Genomic DNA, 23,690 nt, shown 5'->3' on the forward strand with positions numbered 1-23,690 from the left:
GCTCCTTATCGTCATATCCTGAATCCTTGAATCCATATTCTCATATCCCAGCTCCTTGTCCTCATACCGCAGCTCTTAGTCTATCTCCTATCAATTTTAAGTGCTATATAGTCACAATGGCTTAGCGCTTTCTTTTGATAACTACCTCACCTCTTGGACATAGGCGACTGGGGCTCACTGTTACCTCAATGGTCCTCAACCTTGACGTGTTGATGACTGCAAATATGTAACACATACAGTTCAACCCCTCCTCTTTATATACTACTTTTTGTAACTATGGGACCATCGTACATACATAGACGTAATGGACAATTAGAACTTTAGCACTATTTACTTTATAGAGTCCGGAAAAAAAAATTAGCTAAAAAACATACTTAAATATTCCTAAGCCTAGTATAGCACATATGTATTATATTAGGCCTCAGATAGCATGTATTAGGCCTAGGAAAATTTGGTTTTCTTTGCAACATCAGTACAAAACCTTTTCCGGTTTGTCCAAATTCAGGTACCACCGATTTTTACTTTCTAGTTGCCTTATACGCCACTGTATGTACGACGGCCCTCGTCGGTACTAGAAGTGCTGCCCTAAACACCAGGATGGGCTGGCATAAACACCAGGATGGGCTGGCATAAACACCAGGATGGGCTGGCATAAACACCAGGATGGGCTGGCATAAACACCAGGATGGGCTGGCATAAACACCAGGATGGGCTGGCATAAACACCAGGATGGGCTGGCATAAACACCAGGATGGGCTGGCATAAACACCAGGATGGGCTGGCATAAACACCAGGATGGGCTGGCATAAACACCAGGATGGGCTGGCATAAACACCAGGATGGGCTGGCATGAACACCAGGATGGGCTGGCATGAACACCAGGATGGGCTGGCATAAACACCAGGATGGGCTGGCATAAACACCAGGTTGGGCTGGCATAAACACCAGGATGGGCTGGCATAAACACCAGGATGGGCTGGCATAAACACCGGGATGGGCTGGCATAAACACCAGGATGGGCTGGCATAAACACCAGGATGGGCTGGCATAAACACCAGGATGGGCTGGCATAAACACCAGGATGGGCTGGCATAAACACCAGGTTGGGCTGGCATAAACACCAGGATGGGCTGGCATGAACACCAGGATGGGCTGGCATAAACATGGTGCAGACCTTTGGAGCTCTGGTTATTGGAGGCAATCATTAAAGCATTTGATATGCAGCTAACTAAATGTTTTATATGCTACATTGACTTAGGCGCTAATAGTTAGGTTTGTGTACATATGATTCTCGTTGTCGGGTGAAGTTTGTATTTATGCTTATATGGAGATCTTCTTCCTACGTCGAACTATTGACCTTCTCAGGATGTGTGTGCATGTATGCGCGCATGTGTGTGTGTGCACGTGTGTAATTACCTAGTTGTGCTTGCGCGGGTTCAGCTTTGGCTCTTTGGTCATATATACAAATGTGTGTGTGTGTGTGTGTGTGTGTGTGTGTGTGTGTGTGTGTGTGTGTGTGTGTACGTGCGTACATATTTGTGAATGTATAGCATTAGATTTTAGAAACAAATTACGAAAATTGTAGAAGCGAGCAAAAAAAGTGTGTAGCCCGGTGACCTCCAGCGGTGGTGGTGTGGGCGCCGCCCGGCCCACCACACTAATCTATTCATCGACCAAACCACGCGATTATCTCTCTCTCTCAACATATCTATATCTGTTTACTTACTAATAACTTGCACACACGATGACAAGCAACATTTAATATCTGTACAGGACAGAAACGGTTTGGCACATTTTCTTTGACCTGATGTGTCTGTTCACTTAATGGTAACATAGGTACCAGACAGCCAACTGTTTTGGATTGCTGAGGGAAGTCAGTAGTTGACCTGGGGGAACTTGGCAGAAGTACAGGCTTACTGTCCCCGACAATGAGAATTATACCTCAATGTAAAATATATATACCACTATTACAGTCACTCATTAATAGAAATACTCACATTTCCTTTCACAGAATCAGCAGTATTTCGTCAGCTGGGACAGGTCTAAGACCTCAGGAGAGTTTCACCATCATTGCTACGCTAAGTTAATCCAACCCAACTACTCCTAACAAACCCTAAACTAACATAACCAAAATATTTGTTTTGGTTATGTTAGTTTATATGCACTATAAAACAAAATATACAGTTTTGTTTTATATAGTTGGTAACCGTAAGGTTACATAAGTTACTCTGCCAGAAACGCTATGAAAGCTAGTCGATTTACAAGAATGTAAAAATCGCAATTTTATATAATCTCGCCAATCCATTGTACCGTCTTGTGAATAACAGTTATTATTATTATTATTATTATTATTATTATTATTATTATTATTATTATTATTATTACAGTGGTACATCCATTTACGAATTTAATCCGTTCCCAGAGACGAGTAGTAACTCGAAAATTCGTAACTCGAAAATAATTTCCCCATAAGAAATAATGTAAATTGAATTAATCCATTCCACATTTCCAAAAAATATTAACTTCAAAATACATTTCATACATAATGCACACAAATATTTTGTACTACAGTATGTACAAGTTATAGCTTACCTTTATTGATGACTCTTGTTGGCGTATGGCAGATGGTGAGGAGGAGAGGTGTTAGTGTTTGGAAGGGGAGTCGCCTTACATTATAACATCAGGCAGTGATGACTTCTCTGGGGTACTCTCTCTCCTACGTTTTACAGGCATACCACTAGGACCTGATTGTGGCTCACTGCTTGCTTGTCTAAGAATCTGTCTAAAGACAGTTGTTTTTCCCTACATTTTAGCACTTGTCTGTAGTGAGACATCACATTGTCATAAAAAAGATCATTGCAATGGCCTGCTACAGCTTTATCTGGGTGTGTTCATCACCCCAAAGTCCTGGATTGGAGAACTACCTTCAGCGATCAGGGTGTTTGTGGGTGGAATAGAATTGAACTATCAAAGGAAAGTGCCATGAGCTAATTTTTGCAGTTCTTCCCATACTTCCCACATTTTTTTTAATGAGGAAGGGACATCCATTACTGCCTCTACTCACAACTATTTTCTTAGGTTGAATCTTACCACTGACTTTCTTGGGACCCATGGCGTGATATATAATAATTAATTATATGTTCAAAAAACAAAAAAGCACAAAAACAATATAATTCTTTACAAAGAATTCATTCAAGTGCGATCGTCACTAAGCAGGTGGTCTGGTAAACTGAAGCGGTCGCCGGCGCCACCAGGAACCATGTGCTCCGTCAACCGATACGTATATCAACAAAGTCGCAAGTCGAGTCAAATTTTGCAATGAAATTGGGGTAGTAACTCAAAAAATTCGTAAGTAGGGGCATTTGTAAGTCGAGGTTCCACTGCATAGGTATGTGACATCATAATTTTAATTCCGGCAGAGACAGCTAAGGGAATATCATAGACATATAATTTCAGTTGGATCTAAAACCTGTACCAGCATGAACATTATTACATCACAGTGATGTCACACACCTCCATGAGTGATACGTATTTAAAACCTTTTGAATATCCGCAACACAGTGATGCGTAGTCTTTCCGTCTTGGTGCCTTTTGATAATTATCGTACTTGCATCTCATCCACATCATTTATAAAACACAAAGTTTTATCTTTTATTTTGGTTAGCTTAGGATAGGATAGGTTGAACTGGGTTGGGTTTGTTTTAAAAGATTAGCAATGACATAGAAGGGCACATAATTTTCTCAGGTTTTACATCCGACTCCATGAGTTAGGAGTATGTATGTATACCCTTGTGACATTGGTGCCATAGGATATACTTTACTGTACTTTGCTTGGCTCTTACCTGTTGGCCAGAAAAGCAGCTTCATAAGTTACTCTACTGCCCTTTGGGTTAGTACAACATGCAACCAAAGCAAGACTGTTTTGAGGCTTCTTTAAAAAATGTGCACTGCAATATTATATAAAGTACTTTAATTTTCATACACCTAAACCACAGATTTAAATAAAATTAAAACAGGTATTTTACTCATAAAAATATATGGATCATGATTCTCATGTAAAACTTTATTTACTTATTCATGGAAAGCTTTAAACACCTAAAATTACAATAAACTAAAACATTTGCATTAATATTTATTTTAGGATTATAAAGAACATTTCAAAATACCTGGAATGTTATGTTCTAATATTTGGCATAATTATTTGGACAATGTTACATGTACACTACTCTCTCACAAAGAAGTTGCCAAATATCTAGCAAATGCTGCAGGAGCCCCAGATGTCAACATGCCATACAAGATCATTTTTGTACTGAAACCAAAATTCACATTCCTGGAAATATAGTTCTCACTCCCAGAAATTTAGCTAATACTTTGTCCTAAAGTGTTTCCTATTTTGACACATTCTACGTCATACACTAATACTTAAAACTCACTAATTTCTGGTAGTTTCCATAATATGAATCATAGATCATCCACAAATTATTTTACAAGAGCTCACAAATTATGTTTGCGAGATGTTATACATGTTAATTCGGATTTACATGATATGATCCTGAGGTTTCACATCAGTTCTGCTCTATGTGACATATGGACACCAGGCACGTCAGTCAAGAACTGGGGTGATGGGCCGCCGGCTCGCTTGAGCGGGCTTCCCCTCCCTATTTTCGAGGGGGATGGGGTACTGATGAGTGGATGCGCTAGTTGGATGATGATTTGCTTGTTTGTTTTATTTGGAGGGGGGGGGGGGTTTGGCTCTGTTCGGACATAGGCAAAACAATACAAACCCCCAACTGGAAAAAATTGCAACCTATCTTTCTGGGTGCCCTCCTCGGTTAATGGCAGACATGACATACTTTAAATATAGTGCTCGTAATGGATATTGCTCCCTGAGCCTCTCTGAGTGGACCAGGTTCTGCCTCTGGGGCCAGATTCACGAAGCAGTTACCCAAGCACTTTCGAACCTGTACATCTTTTCTCAATCTTTGGTGGCTTTGTTTACAATTATTAAACAGCTAATGAGCTCAGAAGCACCAGGAGACTGTTTATAACAATAACAACAGTTGATTGGGAAGTTTTCATCCTTGTAAACTGTATAATAAATGTAATCAAAGCCGACAAAGATTGAGGAAAGATGTACACGTTTGAAAGTACTTGCGTAACTGCTTCGTGAATCTGGTCCCTGGTCTCCGGTTGGCATGCAGAACTCCTGTGACTGATGACCCCAAACTAATGTGGCACATGTCAGTTTGGATAGCTTCAGGGAGCCGACTGGGCTCCCAGCAGAAACAGTATGTTTTATCATCCAATGAATATAATATTGTGCACATATTAGTGATGGATGTATTTGTGTGTATCAATGTTCTGCACATTTTATTATAGAAATACTGTATCTCAAATTACAAACTATTGCATAATATACCTGCAAAAAAAATAAAAAAAAAAAAAAAATCAGTGACATTGAAAAAATCAGTATAAAATATTGGTGACAACCGCCGCCGTGCACCTGGCCTGGGTGACCTACACAGTGCATCTTCTCCATCAGCGCCTGTGAATCAGTGATGTCACCACGAGATTTCCTGTCTATCCGAGTCAAGGTAAGCTACATAACAAATTTTCTGTAACATTCCCATGATCAGGAAATGCATATAAATATTAGAAAGAACAATTTTTTTTTATTTTTTTCAGGCACACCATAGAGTTGTCACATGAAACAAATGTGCAGTGCAAGGGTTAATAGTGGACTCCTCTTGCAGGCGCTACACTTTATATTATGTTCTATACTTTTCATTCAGTTTTCACTTCATTTCATTCTCTCAGATCTAAAAAATAATTTTTCTGTAATATATATTACAAAAGGTTTTATATTTCTGCATATCTTTGGTTTCACTATTAATCATTAATTTACCTGCTAAACCTTACATCTATCCTTTTGGTTTTGTATGTACGTACACAATATAACTGTCAGTCTTGTTTCCTTCTATGCACACAGCTTCATGGTACCCACTCATCAGAATCTGTGTGATCACTCTCATTACTTGTATTATTAGTAGTTGTCCTCTTACCCCTTCTCTTATTAGTTCCTCTTCTCTCTGTGCGTCTCTCAACAACTGCAGTTCTTAAGCTCTTTCTAATGACTTTCTTTGGGATCTCATTCTGTGGCCCATCTCCCGACTCGCTCTCGTCTTCGCGGTAACTGCTGCCGGCATTATCGCACGCTCTTCTCTTCGACTTCATTCGTCTCACGTCGGTGTCGTCTTCCATCATCTCCTTGAGACGGTACACCAGGATAGTGTGTTGGCTTCCTTTGTGTGACACAATATTCAATATGTCTCTGTCCATACTGATGCTTAGTCTGTTGGTTTCAATATCTCCATCAACTTTAACAGAGAGGTTCATTTCATGAAGGAGGTCATAGGAAAGGCTGTCATAAAATGTAACCTTCAGCAACTTTGTACAGTTATGTTCCTGAAATAATATAAACATAAATAAATTTCATTTATATAGAATACTTCTTTATATAAATTTGTCAAAACTTGCATATAAATATAAGTAGACTGTAATTTTCATGTGTAATAGGTTCGAAAATTGTATACAATATTATTTAATAAAATACAATTCTATGCAAGTAACAATGTGATAATTATAAATATTATTGAGAAGTAACTTTTGTATTTTACTTGAGTATGTGGTGATACAGGACATCAGTAGTAAAAGAGTTGAAATACAACTTCCTAATTACCTGAAGTTTGAAGGGAATTACATTTAATAAATTTAAGAGACATAATAAATACACTGATAATACTATAGCTTTCTTTAAACTTTATTTAAATTTATTAATAAACTGGGGGAAAAAAAAATTGGTTTTAAGCATAGCAAAACATGGCTTTCTAAACTGGACATCTGGTATACTGCTTGAGCCAGAGTCCGTGTGGTCCACCCAGGAGTCTTATCACCTGCCACAGGTTTTTGTCAACCTTGTCACCCTTAATGACAAAGATCTCGGGAATAATGGGGAGACCTTTGACAAGTCACCACCTTCCTGTCCCCAATGAGGTCACTACAGATGCTGGCCCCTCAAGGCTTCTAGTCCCTCATTAAGCCCACTAGAAATGGTATCGCACAGGTAAATTCAGGTAAACTGTCTTGTCAAGGGAAGAAGGGAAGAGAGACAGTGAAAAGTATAGTTCAAGTCATCAAGTATTCATCTCACTACAATACAAGAGTGTGAACAATATCTGCAACACCCTCTGCAACTGATAATCAGAGACAAGAAATGCCAATTGTCATTCTGTAACTTATGAAAATGGGAATCAAGGTTAGTTCTTCTACCACCAGGTGGCAGCACCCATCCTCTCTAGTTGACATAAGACAAAAAATGGTGTTCTAAAACACCTGAACCTAACCTAACCAATGGATCTAAGCATAGAAAATATGAATGTTTGTGAACTGTTATGATTTAGAGTACATCATATTTTCTCCATTGGGGATTTGGACATCAAAATGCAATGTATTATTCGAGAGGACAGAATGCGTCACAACATAAGTATTCGTAAAACCATCATTCCCCAATGACGAGACAAAACCACAATGCAAATTTCATGGAAGATAGGATAAAAAAGGGGTGAGAATGGGAGCATCTGAGAAACTGGCTCAGAAATTGGCATTTCACTATTCCCAAAAACCCTACTTCTGAGATAGGAACTTTCATATGTTCAGCAAGTTAATAAATAAACAGTTCTCTAACTCAAACAGAATTATGAAAATATTTAATGCCATAAAGAGAAGTAAGAAGCAAACGAGTGAGCCAGGGTGGCAGCCTACAGGAGTGGAAAAATATTTACCAGGCAAAGCAAAAGTGTCCAAAGAACCCTGGGCCAGATAAACCAGACTAAACTATAACAGTGCAATGTCAAACAGCACACAACAAAATAAGGCTCCATAGGGAACCACCACCAAAGCAAGGAAAACAGACTACCCATCCTTGCAGCCAAACTCCTAAAGCAGTAGCCCAGACGGAAGAGGTATGCACTCGCCAAACCCTGTACAACCACAACAGGGAAAATGTGAGAGCAGCCATGGCCTAAAGAAAAAGAAAAAAAAGTACTACTACACCCTCAAGCTCCTAGTCTGTGTGCATGAGCTCAATACGAAGGCCTAACCCCAAGACCAAACCAAAAAGTGCACTGCCAAGATAGTGGGCATAACTAAAGAAGAGCAAGGCCACACCTAGAGTTATACCAACAGCAACAGAGAGGATAACCCTGAAGACTCAGTCTTCATAACATTCAGTAACTAAGAAAAAGAACCCTGAAGAGGAAATCATGCATACAATGACTGGGCACTGCTCCATAAAGCCAACACTACATAATGCAAGCCCAAAAGCAGAGACAATCCTTGACCTGTTATTAACATTCAGATGTACAGTATAAACAGAGAATACATAACTATTTTACTCTAAATGGATATTCGTGTGTAGGTTTGGTCATTTGCCTATTGGTAAGTGCCTTTTTGGTGTAGAATGGCAAATGGAATAATGTGTGTTTACCACTGGAGACAGATACACACACTGATGATACTGTTATCATAAAGCACGGTGGTGAATACAACACGCTGACGGTATGATGCTGTATGGTGTTTACATAATGGTTCTTAGTATATGATAAATTTCCTACATGTTATGATGTGAGACATAGGGAATATCTTTTGATTTCTATTATATATGATGCGAGACATAGAACACACAACAATCCAAAAAGCATCTACAGTGAACCAAAAATGGTAATTTCTTTATCATGCCAAGTTTCTGAAGCTCTCAATGATATTTATTGCAAGGGGCTCAAAGCAGCATTGTGGATGGACCCAGGCACTGACACATGTAGCAACCGACAAGACATGCTCAGAATAGTTAACAAAATATGAACTACTTACATCATCTCTCCTAGCCTCCAGGATAATAAGAACTCTCAAATCTGTTTCTACATTGAAGACAATGGCTCTGTTTAAAGAATCATCCAGTTCAAACTTTGTTTTTATTAATCGTCCAGAACGAGAATATTTAGCAGCCTCCACTGTCTGAAACACGAAAGAATAAATGCTAAATGCGCAATGTCAGTTTTAGAACTGGGAACACTTCAGGCTTATTGAGACTTCTCAGAGAGATGGGAGAAGAAAATCACTTAACTACATAGCAAAATCAGCAGTTAACCAATGTTAATATCCAGTGGCACCCCATGAGCACACCCCCTGCTCAAACATGTTTGTGAACAATTATGGAAATTGTCATGCTGTAAGCTTATTAGTTTGCACTTTCTGTTAACACACACAACTGCACAGAGCTAATATACTTCATGCAACAAAAACAGTCTCTAGAAATTTTATAACAATTTTAAGCTCAATTTTATTCAGTTCTTTACTTGAACATATCATGTAAACAAATATCTTGTTTGTTAATAAACAGTAATGGTACACTTGCGAACCTTGGTAATCCTTCCTCTCTCCGGGTAACCAAATTCCTCCTCTAATGTCCGTTTCCCTTCTCTCTCCCGAATTGTCAAAATTCTGAAATAGGATACTATGTAACTAATCTACACAAATTTGAGCATTGTTAATGACAACAATACTGTTGGATTGACAGGACTCTGTGGACAACTACAGTACTATTTGATCTCTGCAGGATGTACTCAACCACTCGCTAACATCATATTAATTGCCGGTTTACCTCAAAGACCTATTAGAAAAATTAATTACTGTACTCAATTTGCCCAGTCCAAACTCATGGCCAAATATCAAAAAGTGAACTCTTTACTTCTAATAATTTTTGGATTACATTCTTGCATAATGGTTCCTCTCAAACATTTGGCAACTACTGGTGCACTCCAAGATCCCAAATGCAGTGTTGAATTTAGAAATGACCAAAAATGTGGCTCTCAAGAGAGGAAACTCTGCTTCCTTTCTCAGTCCTGTTCATTATGTGAACAAGAGTAGGGATATCTATGGTAGCTTCGTACCTGAGTATCCTTACAGAAAATTTCCACAATAGCTGACAGTGATTCAGACGACGAAGCAACTGTATGCTTCATCATCTGAAGCATACAGACGATGAGTAACAATAACATGGCTGAAGATATGATGACCAAACCACACATCAGAAAATAAAGAAACAATGTTTCAGTCCGTCCTGGACTGAAACAACTTATTATCACACGACTTGATAATGGTCCAGGACAGACCGAATCATCGTCGTTTCTTCATTTTCTATGTAAGGTTTGGTGTTCAATTGAAGTATCATTTAAAATATACTGATATTTGGAGTTTGTGAAGGCAACTTAAACAGACTTGACTTCCTACAAGGAGATATGCTGGTAAAATTGACAAGACAGAGCAGTTCACTACACCCTGTGGACCCCCAGGTTTTGTACATGTAAATGGCACAAGAGAATGTGTAGAGTTAATGTTTAGCATGTTTCAGAGATTTAAACAGAGGGGCTGTGTGTTGTATGAAAACAGAGTCTGTTATTGTTTTAATTGCCGATTTTTCGTTGGGTGATGAAACTTGCGTCATGTTTCAACAGAATGATCCAGGGCTAACTGTAGTACATTAAAACTATTTATACTCTTAGTTATTATTGATACAATTACTGTATACAACAGTGTACATTGATTATTTAATGATTAGGAATACATGTACAGTGATTATGAATCATTATCACAACCTCCAAGAATTACCTAGCAGGTGCCAGGTAGCAACACCAATAAAATATCCTTATTTTGCATATTTTGTTAAGCATTTAAATTGGAAAACGTGGCTCAGCATTTTCTCTTGATAACTGTTTAACTACTTTTAGTTAAAATGTATTAATTTTTTGTATGTTTTTTATATTGCATATCACCTAATGGCATTCTCTCGGAATTTTTTTTATAATACAATACATTTGAAATCATCATCCTGGCAGGGTAACCAGGTTTTGTAAATACTGTACATAGCCTGCAAAGGGTCAACAGATGAAAGTACGATACCCAATTGCAGTGTATGTAAACTATAGTTCCCATACTTCAAGTTAATAAGTGCTATAGAAAAAACTAATCTTTTTTAACAACATTATTACCTGATTTCTGAAGTCCTGACATGAATAACTCTGCTAGAGTCATCAGGGTGGAACATAAGATAGTCAGGAGAAATCTGAATATCATTTCTATCCCTCCACATTACCCGTCCTCCATTAAGAAGTTCCTCTGTTGCTAAATCACGCACCTGTGGATTTAGTTTTATGTGATTAGTAATGGACAAACTCCTAATGGAGCTCCAGGGCTAAGCTCCTCTTGTTGATTAACTGTGATCACTTTTAATTATTTTTCTTTTCTTTTTCTGGTGATTGCTGATTCAGGGTCAGGGTCAGGGCCAGGCTTGTCTGGTGATTGCTGACAAGCCTGCTCCTGCAGAACTTGTCAAGTTGAACTTCAAGGATTTAGCCTTTGATCCAACAATATTCTTATACTGTATTTACTGATAAGAGATTGAAAGTTTGCACCCCTTTGATGTATACACAAAGTTTGTGTATGATTGTGCTTATGATTGATATTAAACCCTGTTTCACTGGGTTATTCTACATTTCCTACCATACCTATCACCACAAATATCTTAACTCACTACCATGAAAATGAATCATTATCAAAATATATACAAAATATTTAATTACTATTCAGATACGCATTTGAGAAGATGAAAACAAAACATTGTTCACAAAAATTTTAGGAATTGTCACGTTCATACGGCTAATATATAAACGATCACATCATCAATTATGTAGGACCGAGAATGAAAATAATTTTTGATAAGAATTAACTTTGAATTATCATATACTGTAGCAAAATTGGTTGATATTTCTAAGTGACATAACAGGGATCTTTTAAAACACGTCTTGGGTGATACTGAAGCAAGAGTGTCACCAGAGTATGCCTTATCTAGATCATTCCCACCTGGAATGATCTAGGCTCATTCAACTACCCCTTCCAAGCGAAGCTGTACATCAGAGAGAGTGCCAAGAAGTTTACTGCTAATTGGCCCACATGGCTGCTGCTACACAACCACCACAGGTGTTAGCACCTACATGTCAAGAGGGTGCCCCCTGCTTCTGTCCATCTCTAATGAAAAAAAGACTGGGGGGGGGGGTGTACGAGTCCAACACTAACCCAAGAGGCACACCAAACAAAATAATGTCAGCAGCATATGGGGAAGCTGACAAACATAAGAACAGTATTTAAAAATACAAAGTAGAATGCACATATACACAGCCTATGTGAGGACATTACTAAAGTATGCACACTAGCATGAAATATGCACTATGTGAAGCACCAAAACATACAATTACAAAAATTGCCAACAAGATTAATACCAGAATTAAATGAACTAAGCTGTGAGGACAGGTTAAGGGTATTAACTCTGGCAAGCTAGACAAGAGAAAGAGCAGATGAGATAAGGTCTCTATACACTAAATACTGAGGGGAATAGAAAAGGTGGACAAGGATAGTGTCTAAACATAGAAAATAGTACATGTGTGGAAGCTGGAAAAGCAACAGATTTGTAGAAATGCAAGGAAATAATGGAGGGTGATGGACAATAAGTTTACCGGTACATGTCATACATGTACCACATGTTTTAGTAGCATAGAAATTAAACCATGTTTGGTTGCCCAGGCTAAACTGGGACTGTTTAAAGTACAGTATTTTGGAGTTCACTTTGTATACGAATAAAATTATCGATATCCATACGAGCAAATGTATAGGATGGTAACATATAAGTACATAAGAAACAGCAAAAAGTCTATTGGTCTATGTGTAACCCATCCTCCTAATAGAGCATCACATTTTGACGCATATGCTAAGGCCAAAAATCGTCGTACAAGAAAATGGTAGCGGCTCGTGAAATTGACGTACAGGCACTGTTCAGTCTTCTGTTTTGGGTTCTCTGGTAGGATAGAACAGGGCACTTTAGTAAGACAGTTTCTTGACATTGGGAAACCTTAGGAGGACGGGCTGCTACTGTGATCCTCACGTCATCAGGAAAGTAACATTCTTCCCATTTACAATTACCATATATATTTTAAGATAAATGCTCTAATAAGGGTTGTGGAAGATAGCAAATCTAAAGAAACTAAATATCATGCCCATTTGCCTACCTCTAAAACCGAGTCAGAAACTGCTCGTATATATGTCCACGGACACGCACCCAAGCCTAAGATGTCCATATGTGCCAATGTGACAAACAGAAGTGGAGGAGCCTTTTCCACAAGTTCCAGATGGTTGGATGCAAAATCCTCAACACCATGAATACTGCTTACCATCTTCTCCTATGAAGGAAATTAAAGCATGAAAACATCAACTCTCAGTAGTATGGCATATACTTTTAATTTTGTGAACTTTGTATTGTATCTGTATTTCTACTAAGCCTCACAAACATTAATAACTGAGTTTGCTAAATAAGTAACTCAATTATTTATAAAACAATTTATATGCAAATTATTCTTCAAGTATTCATGAAACACAGAAAACAACATGCTTTCATCTTTGACTCTTTGTTCTTAATCTAGAATTCCACTTCTCATAAAGCAAAGCATTCTATTTGTTTGTTATATGGATTGATACACTGCTGCCTAGGTCTTGGGTCTATCATGATTTTTGCAACACAATTTGCCCAAGTCAGCATCGTTCATCTGAAAGAAAGGGTCACTGTCATTTTCGAAGTTTAGGACTTTGCACTTATCAATACTGAACTGCATCTGACACTTCTTTCCAGTTCTGCAGTGTTGTGTGTTCCTTCATGTAAGAGTTAGCACTGTCAAACTCCAGCAAATCCTCCACAGCAGTACCCTTACCGCTTCCAACCTGCTCCAACCCTAAATGCACCACATTAAGATGCACAAGCTTCTAATTAGGGCACTTTTACATGGCAGTTCAGTTTGGAAATTATATGCTTTCTAGCACTAATAATTACAACCTAAGAAGATGGGTTAAGTCATTATAGGCTCTGCTTTTTTTCAGCACAAGACTGCTATAATACCAACATATTTGACACATTTTGTTTGAGCAGACTACACTAAGTTGTATAGAGCATTCAGAGTGCTTTCTGCAAATTACTGCAGTTTAAAATACAACAATAGTTCAATAATAGTCAAGCATTAACTTGCTACTAACAAAGTGAATCCATCAAGCATTATCCCAACCAGTTTCACACAGCAACAGCTAGGTGAGTACAGCGTTCACACTTACACACACACATTCACATTCCGGGGTTTGTCCATCACCGTGGCTTCTCTTTCCCCTATCCTCACGTGTACTCTACTTCATGATTCAATATTTTCATGTTTATATGCAAATATTGTACCTTATAAGTTCTATTATTTGAAATACTGTATAAAGCTGACATAGCAAAATTAAATAAACTAGCATAAATGATATCAATTTTATAAAGTCTAATATACTGTACATTTGTTTCATTTACATGTACATATATGTATATTATACATTTGTACAATATACAAGTATATATACTGTACATATTGTACAATATACTGTTTTTGTCTATATGCCATCATATAGACCTTTCTGCCACCATATACTGTAGGACCTTTTATGCCATCATGTGGGCCTTTCTGCCATCATATAGACCTTTCTGCCATATATGGACCTTTTGTGCCATCATGTGGGGCCTTTCTGCCATCATATGGACCTTTTGTGCCATCATGTGGGGCCTTTCTGCCATCATATGAACCTTTTATGCCATCATGTGGGCCTTTCTGCCATCATATGGACCTTTTGTGCCATCATGTGGGCCTTTCTGCCAATTATATTGACCTTCTTTGTCATCATATTGACCTTTCTGCCATCATATTAACTTTTCTGCCATGAAACAAGATAGTTTATGCAAACATTTACCACTACAGTTCACAAGCTACAGGATTTTCTGTATATTAACACTGTATGTAAGTTGACCAAGTCTACTTGGCATTTTCACCCTAACACAATGTCTGGTAGCCATCATAGTTTACACTTAGAAACTGACAATAAAGATGCTTCCAGCAATAAGCGGGCCCATTGGGGTGTTGTCATAAAACTGTACAAGTGAACTGAAGAACATAGATCCAATCTACAAGAATATAGTAAATGGAATGTTTCATTACAGGGAATATTTCACCCTCTGAATCACAGCGGCATCCTTAATACTTCCTTTCAGCATAGGAAATACTTGAACATAATCAGATTGGACTATGGAATTTAATTAGACCAAAGCCAAGTGCTGAGACTTATGAGTTATTCAGTATGTAAAAGGGAACACTTGACCACCTGATTCATGTATGAAAATACAGTACTCACATGCAATGCAGGCAGTACACCAGTGGAATGTACCACGAGATGTTGTCGATGTATGTATCTCTGTATGCAGTTTCAAGAGCAAGTACGGCAGCAAAGTTGAACGTCTAGAGATATAAAAGCACCAGGTACGAAAAGCTTGGAGGTGGGACCCAAGAGCCAGATTTCTCTCTCTCTGTAGAAACTGGTAGGTAAACCCTCATGAGTAAGCATCATAGCAATATACTTTATGATTTATTTCTTTAAAGGTTTAAAGATTTATTTCTTTAAACTGATCTTCCAAATCTTGGTAGTTTGCCTCGCATGTCATTTCCTTAAAGGTAATATTGTCTACAATCTGTAATCTGAATCATATGGGGCCCACCGCCACTTGAATTAGCCCATGTTTTTACTGGGAACATCTAAAATTAAGAAATTAGAATTGATTCTGGTTTCTCATTTGGCAGAAATCTCAGGAACTTGAATATGCATTTGAGTTGAGAGGTCAAGCACTTGACCTTAAATTTATTCGAGTTTCTTGTTCAGTATAACCTTTTAACCCGAATTCCTATTCGGGTTAAAAGGTCAAATTGGGTAAAAAAAAAAAACCTTAACAGGAATTCATTAGAATTACTTGCAAATTCGGGTTACAGGAATTTCAATTACCAAGTTCTTACAATACAGTACTACATGAACTTCCAAATCTTGGTGGCTTGCTTCATAAGTTACTCATCACTGCCCCTCCCTACACAAAGGCACACATGAACACTGCATATACTGTAATGTATCACCTCAACTAATTTCCTTGTGTGTTCTATTTACTCTAGTACTTTACCCTCAATTATCTCTTAATATTTTAATCATTAGGCTTTGATTTATTTTCTTTTACATCCTTAAAATTCTGTTTTCTTTTAGGCATATCAAATGCTGTACAGTACAGTATTTGCTCATTCTTAATATAACACTGTTCTTTATTTACAATCTTTTCTCCACCCCCAACATGATGTAATACAATTTTTCATTATCTCTCTGGTATAATTTTCTGACAAAGATAACTTACCTTCATAATTTCCTGTGCATCATATATAAGACTATAGTTCTTCTCTGTCATCACAATTAGCATATCGTCGTGGATCTCGGCATTGCGAAGCTTCCCATACCGCCTCTTGTGTTCTTTTTCTTAAAAATATCAAAATGTGAGATTTTGGAATAGGTAAGATTGGGAGAAGGAAATATATCCTTGAACTCAATGACAGTGACTATGTACATAATGATTGGTCCTGTAGCACAGTGGTCTGTGTCTTCAGCTCACAATCAACCCAGGTTCAATCCACGGGCAGGACAGAAATGTTTCCTTTCACCTGACGCCTCTTCACCTAGCAGTAAAAAAAGGTATACAGGAGTTAGACAACTGTTGTGGCTTGTATCCTGAGGAAGGTCAGTAGTTGGCCTATGGGAACCTTGATAAGCTTCTTGATAAACTTAACTACTGTACAGGCTTTCTCTCCCTAATAATGGGAATTAAAGAATAGATTCTCATCACCTAACATATTAGTCCATGGATTAATGTCAATTGCTGCTTGTCTAACCTTATAGGTATTATTATTGACATTGCAGTACTGTTACTATCATTTTTGTAATTAGTGTAACCTACATTATAATCAGAATTATTATATCATAATATAATGTTTTAGGCGTCCATTGACACTATACCTTCCTATATTATGGAATTCGTATACAACATGTATACAATACATGAATACAGTACAACATGAAGATAAAGTTAATCATTGCATGTTTCTATCATTGTTATTAATATTGTGCTTTGACAATCTAGTTATGTAAATTAATGAGAATATATAAGAAAGTCTTCAAATTACCTGGAAATACTGAGCCATCAATATCAAACTTTGCCAACCATTTGAAGGGATGCATGTGAAATGCATGAAACCGGAAGAGGCATTCTGCTCGATGATGAAACTTGAAGTTGGGCGACTTAACGATGAGGATGTCAGACAGAAAACTCACAGACAGGGAGTTACATGGCAGATGACTTAGGAATATACTATTATAAAACTTCCCAGTTTCCAGGTTATGACGGGTCAGCACACCACCTTTCCTCAGAGTAAACATCACCGGCTGGTATTCTGAAAAGATTTATAAGAGAATACAAATTATACTGTACTGTACAACGATAATTTACAAGGTAATTTTCCCATTATTGGGGACAAGAAGCCAATAGTTAGGCTTACTGAATCATCCCCCTAGGTTAACTATTGACCTCCCAGGATGTAACCCACAACAGTTGCCTAACTCCTGGGTACTTATATTTTACTGCTAGGTGAACAAAAGGCATCAGGTGAAAGAAAATGTGCCCGACCATTTCTGTTTCATTCAGGGATCAAACCCGGGATCCCAGATTGTAGACTACTGCATTATTAAACACATCTCCAATAAAATGCATAGCGTAGACTACTACAAATTACAACAGTCTCTCGAGTAGCACGAGAACAGTAGTGGGAAAACTCATACGAGTACAACATAGTTAGACTACATGGGAAATATAGGAATACATTCCAAAAACTTCCAAAAGGCTCCCTTTCCCTACTCTGATTTTAATAAAACAAGTACAAGCACTGTTCCTCAAAATTATTATTACTGTGCTTGAATTTTTGACACCTCCAAGTAACAAATATATTGTGTATGTAGTTTTGTATACTTGCCAATTACGAGAATGGGGAATTCTCCCAGCTGACTCAGTACCATAGTTGTGTGTAATAATGACATGTAAAGATATGCACTCAGTGCATCTCGGCATTAACCACTAATTCAAGAAGGAACGCGGTGATGCCGGATCATCATATATAGATTTGGATGTCCCAAGTACAGATATTACACCACAGCCGATGTGTGACATTGGGTTATTTAATTAGGCTTGAAATATAAAAGGCTTAGGGCTGGGAGGCCTATATCAAGCCTCCATCTTGATAACAATTAAATCACCTTCTGCATAATTTAATCACAATAAAATGATATAATAAATCTGAGAAAATATTGAAAATATGTAATCAAGTACAGTAGTACACTGTTCATCTGGTTGGTATACATAACCCCATCATGGTCCAGTTGGTCTGAGGAGTTCAGGAATGTGGATGTAACGAGGTCGGCGCCATCTGTTGAACGCACCCTACCCCAATTCTTGTTCCCCGGTGGATGGCTGTGATCTTACTGACAAGTATATAATTTCCTTCTTACTATTCATCTTTTACTACTTAAAGTAGGCTCTTCCTTGGGCTCCTTGTCCCTTTTAGACAATTTGAAAAGGTACATGTCTTGCTGGGATGTGGTACACTTAATAATTCATTTTGTCAGGGGGCAAGCAGCCAGTGTATGTATACGCATTAGGCTTGTATCAAGGTCCTCCTTCCCCCAAAGGTCAAACTACTGACCCTTCCCAGGATGCAACCCCACAATAGTTGACTAACTCTCAGGTACCTATTTACTGGCCTGGAGTCCATACCTAGTTAAACACAAGACAAAGTTAGAGAAGATTCAGAGGTAAGCCACCAGACTAGTCCCAGAACTGAGAGGTATGAGCTACGAGGAAAGGCTATGGAAGCTAAACCTCACATCCGTGGAAAACAGAAGAGTAAGGGGGAAGGCATGATCACCACTTATAAAATTCTCATGAGGAATTGCCAGGGTGGACAAAGAAACTATTTAGCATGGGTGGAACACAAACAAGGGGACACAGGTGGAAACTTAGTACCCAAATAAGCCACAGAGACATTTTTTTTTTTTTTTTTTTTTTTTTTTTTTTGAGATATATACAAGAGTTGTTACATTCTTGTACAGCCACTAGTACACGTAGCGTTTCGGGCAGATCCCTGGAATATGATCCCCGCCGTGAAGAATCGTTTTTACAACCAAGTACTCATTTTACTGTTGAGTTAAACAGAGGCTACAGTTAAGGATTTGCGCCCAGTAAATCCTCCCCGGCCAAGATACGAACCCATGACAAAGCACTCGCGGAACGCCAGGCGAGTGTCTTACCACTACACCACGGAAACTGAAAGAATTAGAAAGAATTGTTTCAGTGTCAGAGTAGTTAACAAATGGAATGCATTAGGCAGTGATGTGGTGGAGGCTGACTCCATACATAGTTTCAAATGCAATAGATTCTTGAAATCTATTAAATTCTAAGATTTTTGAGCCCAATAGGCTCAAGAATCTGTACACCAGTTGATTAACAGTTGAAAGGCGGGACCAAAGAGCCAAAGCTCAACCCCTGCAAGCACAACTTGGCGAGTGCTGCTAAGTGAACAGAGGCATTAGGCAAAAGGAAATGTGACCAACTATTTCTATCCTACCCAGGATTCAAGATTGTGAGTCTAGAATGAATGCAACTGTATTACTGAGACCCTGAACATCGTGGTACGATATCCGTAGCCTACAATGACCAGTGACTTAAGAAATAGCGACGCAATCAAGGGAAGTCTTGCTCCAAAAGTTGTACAGTATTGCTGCCAAAGTTGTTTAGCCAAGGTCATTAAAAATTGAAGACAACTTTACTCTACTTCTACTCCAAATATGAATCATACACTGGTGTTTTTAAGATCAGTTTTGAGTAGATGGTGGTGAATTAGGGGGTATGTTAATTGTCCAGGAGTGTTCAAGGATAGGCAAATGATGTCAATTTAACTCTAATTAAATATTACCTAAGCATGTTTTGTCCACTGGAATATGTCTCTCATGGAAGTCTTCACTTTTACTGAATGACGTTACAGAATACAGCACAGTTTTACATGAAGGGAATTCTTCCCTTACAGGTAAAACTGTACTGTACTGTATTCTGTAACATCATCCAGTCTATTTCTATGTCTTTGCTTTAATTACCTTGCTGAGGAATAGAGGCCCTAAAATGTGGGTCAGGAATCTCATATACAGCTACCTCCATAGGCCGGGGATGGAGGTCTGATGTGTACAGGGTCATGACTCTTCCATCTCCACAAATTCTCTTCATGACATTACAAGAATCTGAAATTTAACCATGTTTGATTAGGTCACACATCATTAAACGACACAATACTGAGCTTTAAATTATCTAATACACACACACACACACATCAAATTAAATGAAAGTGATGACGTTTTGGTCTGGGACAGACCAAAATGTTGTCACTTTCATTTGATATATACTGTAGTACGTTTCAGCCAAATTACTCAAACATTTTCTGCAGGGAACTTTAAATATTTGAAGGAGCACATTTAATTTAATATGCTTTACACTATAAATTTATCACAACATTAAAGTGGGCCAAGTATAGGAGCAGTTTACATAGTGTATGATCAATAACAGATAGCCTTGAGTGTTCCATTAATCCTTCCACTGCGCATCACAGCTGGAGTCATGCAGCCTAATTATCCACAAACTGCGCATAACAGCTGGAACTGTTTTAAAGTACCACATAAGATTTAAGTCCTACACAAACATTTGCTTCCTTAGGCCTCCAGTAACCATTTCCCTATCTTTTAAAAAAAATCCCGAGTCCCTCAGTTTCCATCTATGGCTTTAGGAAAAAAAATAGGAAAATGACTGGCACTTTATCATCCAGTGTCTGGATGTGCAAGACACACATTAGGAACCATTGAACTTTTAACAGCAGCAAATGAGTGATCACCATGTATATTTAGAGGAAAAATGTGTGCTATGTGCAATTATAAGATTTAGACTAATACTTAAATAATACATAGGCTAATACAGTTTAAGAGAAAAACTAAGTACTACCTAATCAACTCCATGTAACCTATCTTACCTCCTAAATGTCAACCTATTTCTTCCTATTGTCAAGCATTAATGATTAATATCTAACTTGTAAAACAGCCATGAATAAACTTAAGACAATTGTATTCCATCTGTTTATTTAGTTAAAATTACTATCTGCTGTTTTGTTCCAATTTCTCCTGTTCCATTCAACATGTAATTAGTCATTTTTTTTTCTACTTCAGTTCAATTCTTGCTTGTGATCTCAATTAGTTTTAAAGTCTTATTTTTAAGTTTATTTTTCCACATCTTGCTCAAATGCTATGCATATTAATGGCTTTAGGCATAGTTTATACAGTGACACTTCGGCTTACGAATGCCCCTCTTTACGAACTTTTCGGGTTACGAGCCCAATTTCTTCGTAAAATCCGAATCGGGTTACGAACTTTGCCTCGGGTAATGTAGTTTGTTGATACACGTACGGCCAACCTAGCACGTGGTAGCACGGCGGCTGCGCCTCAGTTTACAAGTGCCTCCTGCCTAATGACAATCTTGCCTGAATTCATTGTAAAGAATTTCAGTGTTTTTCAGATTTTTGAACATAAAAGTAATTGTTATTATATCTCGCCATGGGTCCCAAGAAAGTCAGTGGTAAGGTTCAACCTAAAAAAATTGTTGTGAGTAAAGACAGTACTGTAGAGGATGTCCCTTCCTCATTCAGAAAATGTGTGAAGTATGGGAAGAACTGCAAAGTTTTGTTAAAAAAGAAACACTTGCCCAGACAAAGCTGTATCAGGTCGTTGCATTCACCTTTTAAATGACAATGTGATGTCTCACTACAGACAAGTGTTAAAATGTGGGGAAAAACAAGTGTCTTTAGACAGATTCTTAGTAAGATAAGCAAGCAGTGAGCCACAACCAGATCCTATTGGTACTCCTGCTAAACGTAGGAGAGAGAGTACCCCAGAGAAGTCATCACTGCCTGATGTTATAATGAAAGGGGAGGACTCCCCTTCCAAACACTAACACCTCTCCTCCTCCACATCCCCCTCCTCACTGTCTTCCATACGCCAACAAGAGTCATCAATAAAAGTAAGCAATAACTTGTACATGCTTTAGTAATAAAGATTTGGGTGAATTAGGTCTAAAATTTACCTTGAAGTTAATATTTTTGGGAGTGTGGAACGGATCAATTCAATTTACATTATTTCTTATGGGAAAATTCACTTCGGTTTCCAAATTTTTGGGTTACGAACCGTCTCTGGGAGCAGATTAAATTCGTAAACTGAGGTACCACTGTATTTGCTCTATCTAGAAATATAGGGGTCCTGGTAATACAGTTGGATTCGTTCTTGACACAAAAACAAGAATTGCAGGTTCGAATCCTGGGCACGACAGAAATGGTTGGGGGCCATTTCCTATCACCTATATCCTGTTCAAGAGTTACTCAGCTTGTTGTATGGTTACATCTTGGGCAGGATCATTAATTTGACTTGGGGGGGGGGGGGGTGGTACCTCGATATAAGCCTAAGTTGTACGAATACACTGGCTGCCTGTCCACAATAAATTATTATTATTTTAATTCCAACATTCTGCTTTTAACTCATTTTGTATGTATGCACTTTTCCTAATAAATTTCCTATATATAAATAAAATTAGAACCATTTTTTTGTGCACCATGGGGTTGTCAACATTAAACAGGTGAGCAGTGCAGGGATTAGTATCTGCCATACACCAACTGGTCTTCCATTGTCAGGAACAGGAAACCAGATTAGGCTAATACAAGTCACCATAGGCCAATAACTGACCTTCCACAAGTTGCAACCCACAACAGTCATGTAACTCTTGGGTACCTCAAGCATTTACTGCTAGGTAAAGAGGTATTGGGTTAAAGAAAACATGCCAAAACAGATCTCCCAGCCTAGAAATCAAACTTTGGTCCAACAAGTTATGAGCAGATTGTGCTAACCACTGCACAATAAGCCAGCACCAGGTACCCCATCATGTCACCTTTGTTTGAAAGAATTGCAAAAATATACAGATATCCTACACCTCAGATGGTCAGCTGATCTGGTAATCCACATGAGGTCACCACTCAATTCCAAGAGAGAGTTCTCCTTGGTCTGAAAAATATTTTTCCATTTCCGTCTTGGTCCAAAAACTGCGTATCGAAGAGCCTGCATGCTAGCCCTGAAATGGAGAAGATGACAGGAGTAAATAATCACATACGTATACCCACAAAGAGATATAAACAGTGAGCAACCACAGACAACACCTTACCACCAAGTGCACTTTACACCATATTCTCTGCACATCAACTCGTGCACCAGATGTCTCCTCTTAGGCCTCATGGTTGTCCTCTAGGGCGCCAGAGTGGAAGTCTTGCCAGACGCTGACGTGAGCAGTGTGACACAACTCTGACAGTCACAACTTCACACAACGTCCTCCCAAGCCATCAGTGTTGTGGTGTCAAGTTTACACTCGCGCTCCCTCCAACATGGTGTCACACTTAATATTTCTCGTGTTTTGCATACTAAAGTGTTGGCAAAATAATAAAATTCATACCTAATTATGAATATGA

At 38.2% G+C, this 23,690-nt stretch overlaps 1 protein-coding gene across 2 annotated transcripts; it reads right to left on the reverse strand.

Annotated features, from left to right (window-relative positions):
- Positions 1-4,042: 4,042 nt before the first annotated feature.
- On the reverse strand, positions 4,043-23,608 carry LOC123755858 (DDB1- and CUL4-associated factor 17). 2 transcript variants are annotated; one of them, XM_045738762.2, is made up of 10 exons: positions 23,390-23,608; positions 23,160-23,299; positions 20,242-20,382; positions 17,226-17,492; positions 16,406-16,524; positions 13,176-13,346; positions 11,106-11,251; positions 9,477-9,558; positions 8,929-9,072; positions 4,043-6,465 (listed from the first exon to the last, which is right to left on the reverse strand). In XM_045738762.2, exons 1-10 carry the CDS (start codon positions 23,458-23,460, stop codon positions 5,992-5,994), a joined length of 1,755 nt encoding a protein of 584 aa, XP_045594718.2. In that variant the 5' UTR covers positions 23,461-23,608; the 3' UTR covers positions 4,043-5,991. The 2 variants fall into 2 exon arrangements, with proteins under 2 accessions (XP_045594718.2, XP_069156253.1); XM_069300152.1 differs by lacking the exon at positions 13,176-13,346 and having other exon boundaries at positions 23,390-23,590.
- Positions 23,609-23,690: the final 82 nt, after the last annotated feature.

This window comes from Procambarus clarkii, chromosome 43 (assembly GCF_040958095.1).
Source record: "Procambarus clarkii isolate CNS0578487 chromosome 43, FALCON_Pclarkii_2.0, whole genome shotgun sequence".
Lineage (NCBI taxonomy): Eukaryota > Metazoa > Arthropoda > Malacostraca > Decapoda > Cambaridae > Procambarus > Procambarus clarkii.

What these genes read in the sequence shown, in the direction of transcription:
- LOC123755858 (XM_045738762.2), bottom strand. Translation starts at nt 23,460, where the DNA reads ATGAGGCCTAAGAGGAGACATCTGGTGCACGAGTTGATGTGCAGAGAA. An exon ending in GGTGTAAAGTGCACTTGGTG is followed by an intron (nt 23,300 to 23,389) that starts GTAAGGTGTTGT and finishes TCTCCATTTCAG; the next exon opens with GGCTAGCATGCAGGCTCTTC. An exon ending in GTCAGGACTTCAGAAATCAG is followed by an intron (nt 9,559 to 11,105) that starts GTAATAATGTTG and finishes ATCCTATTTCAG; the next exon opens with AATTTTGACAATTCGGGAGA.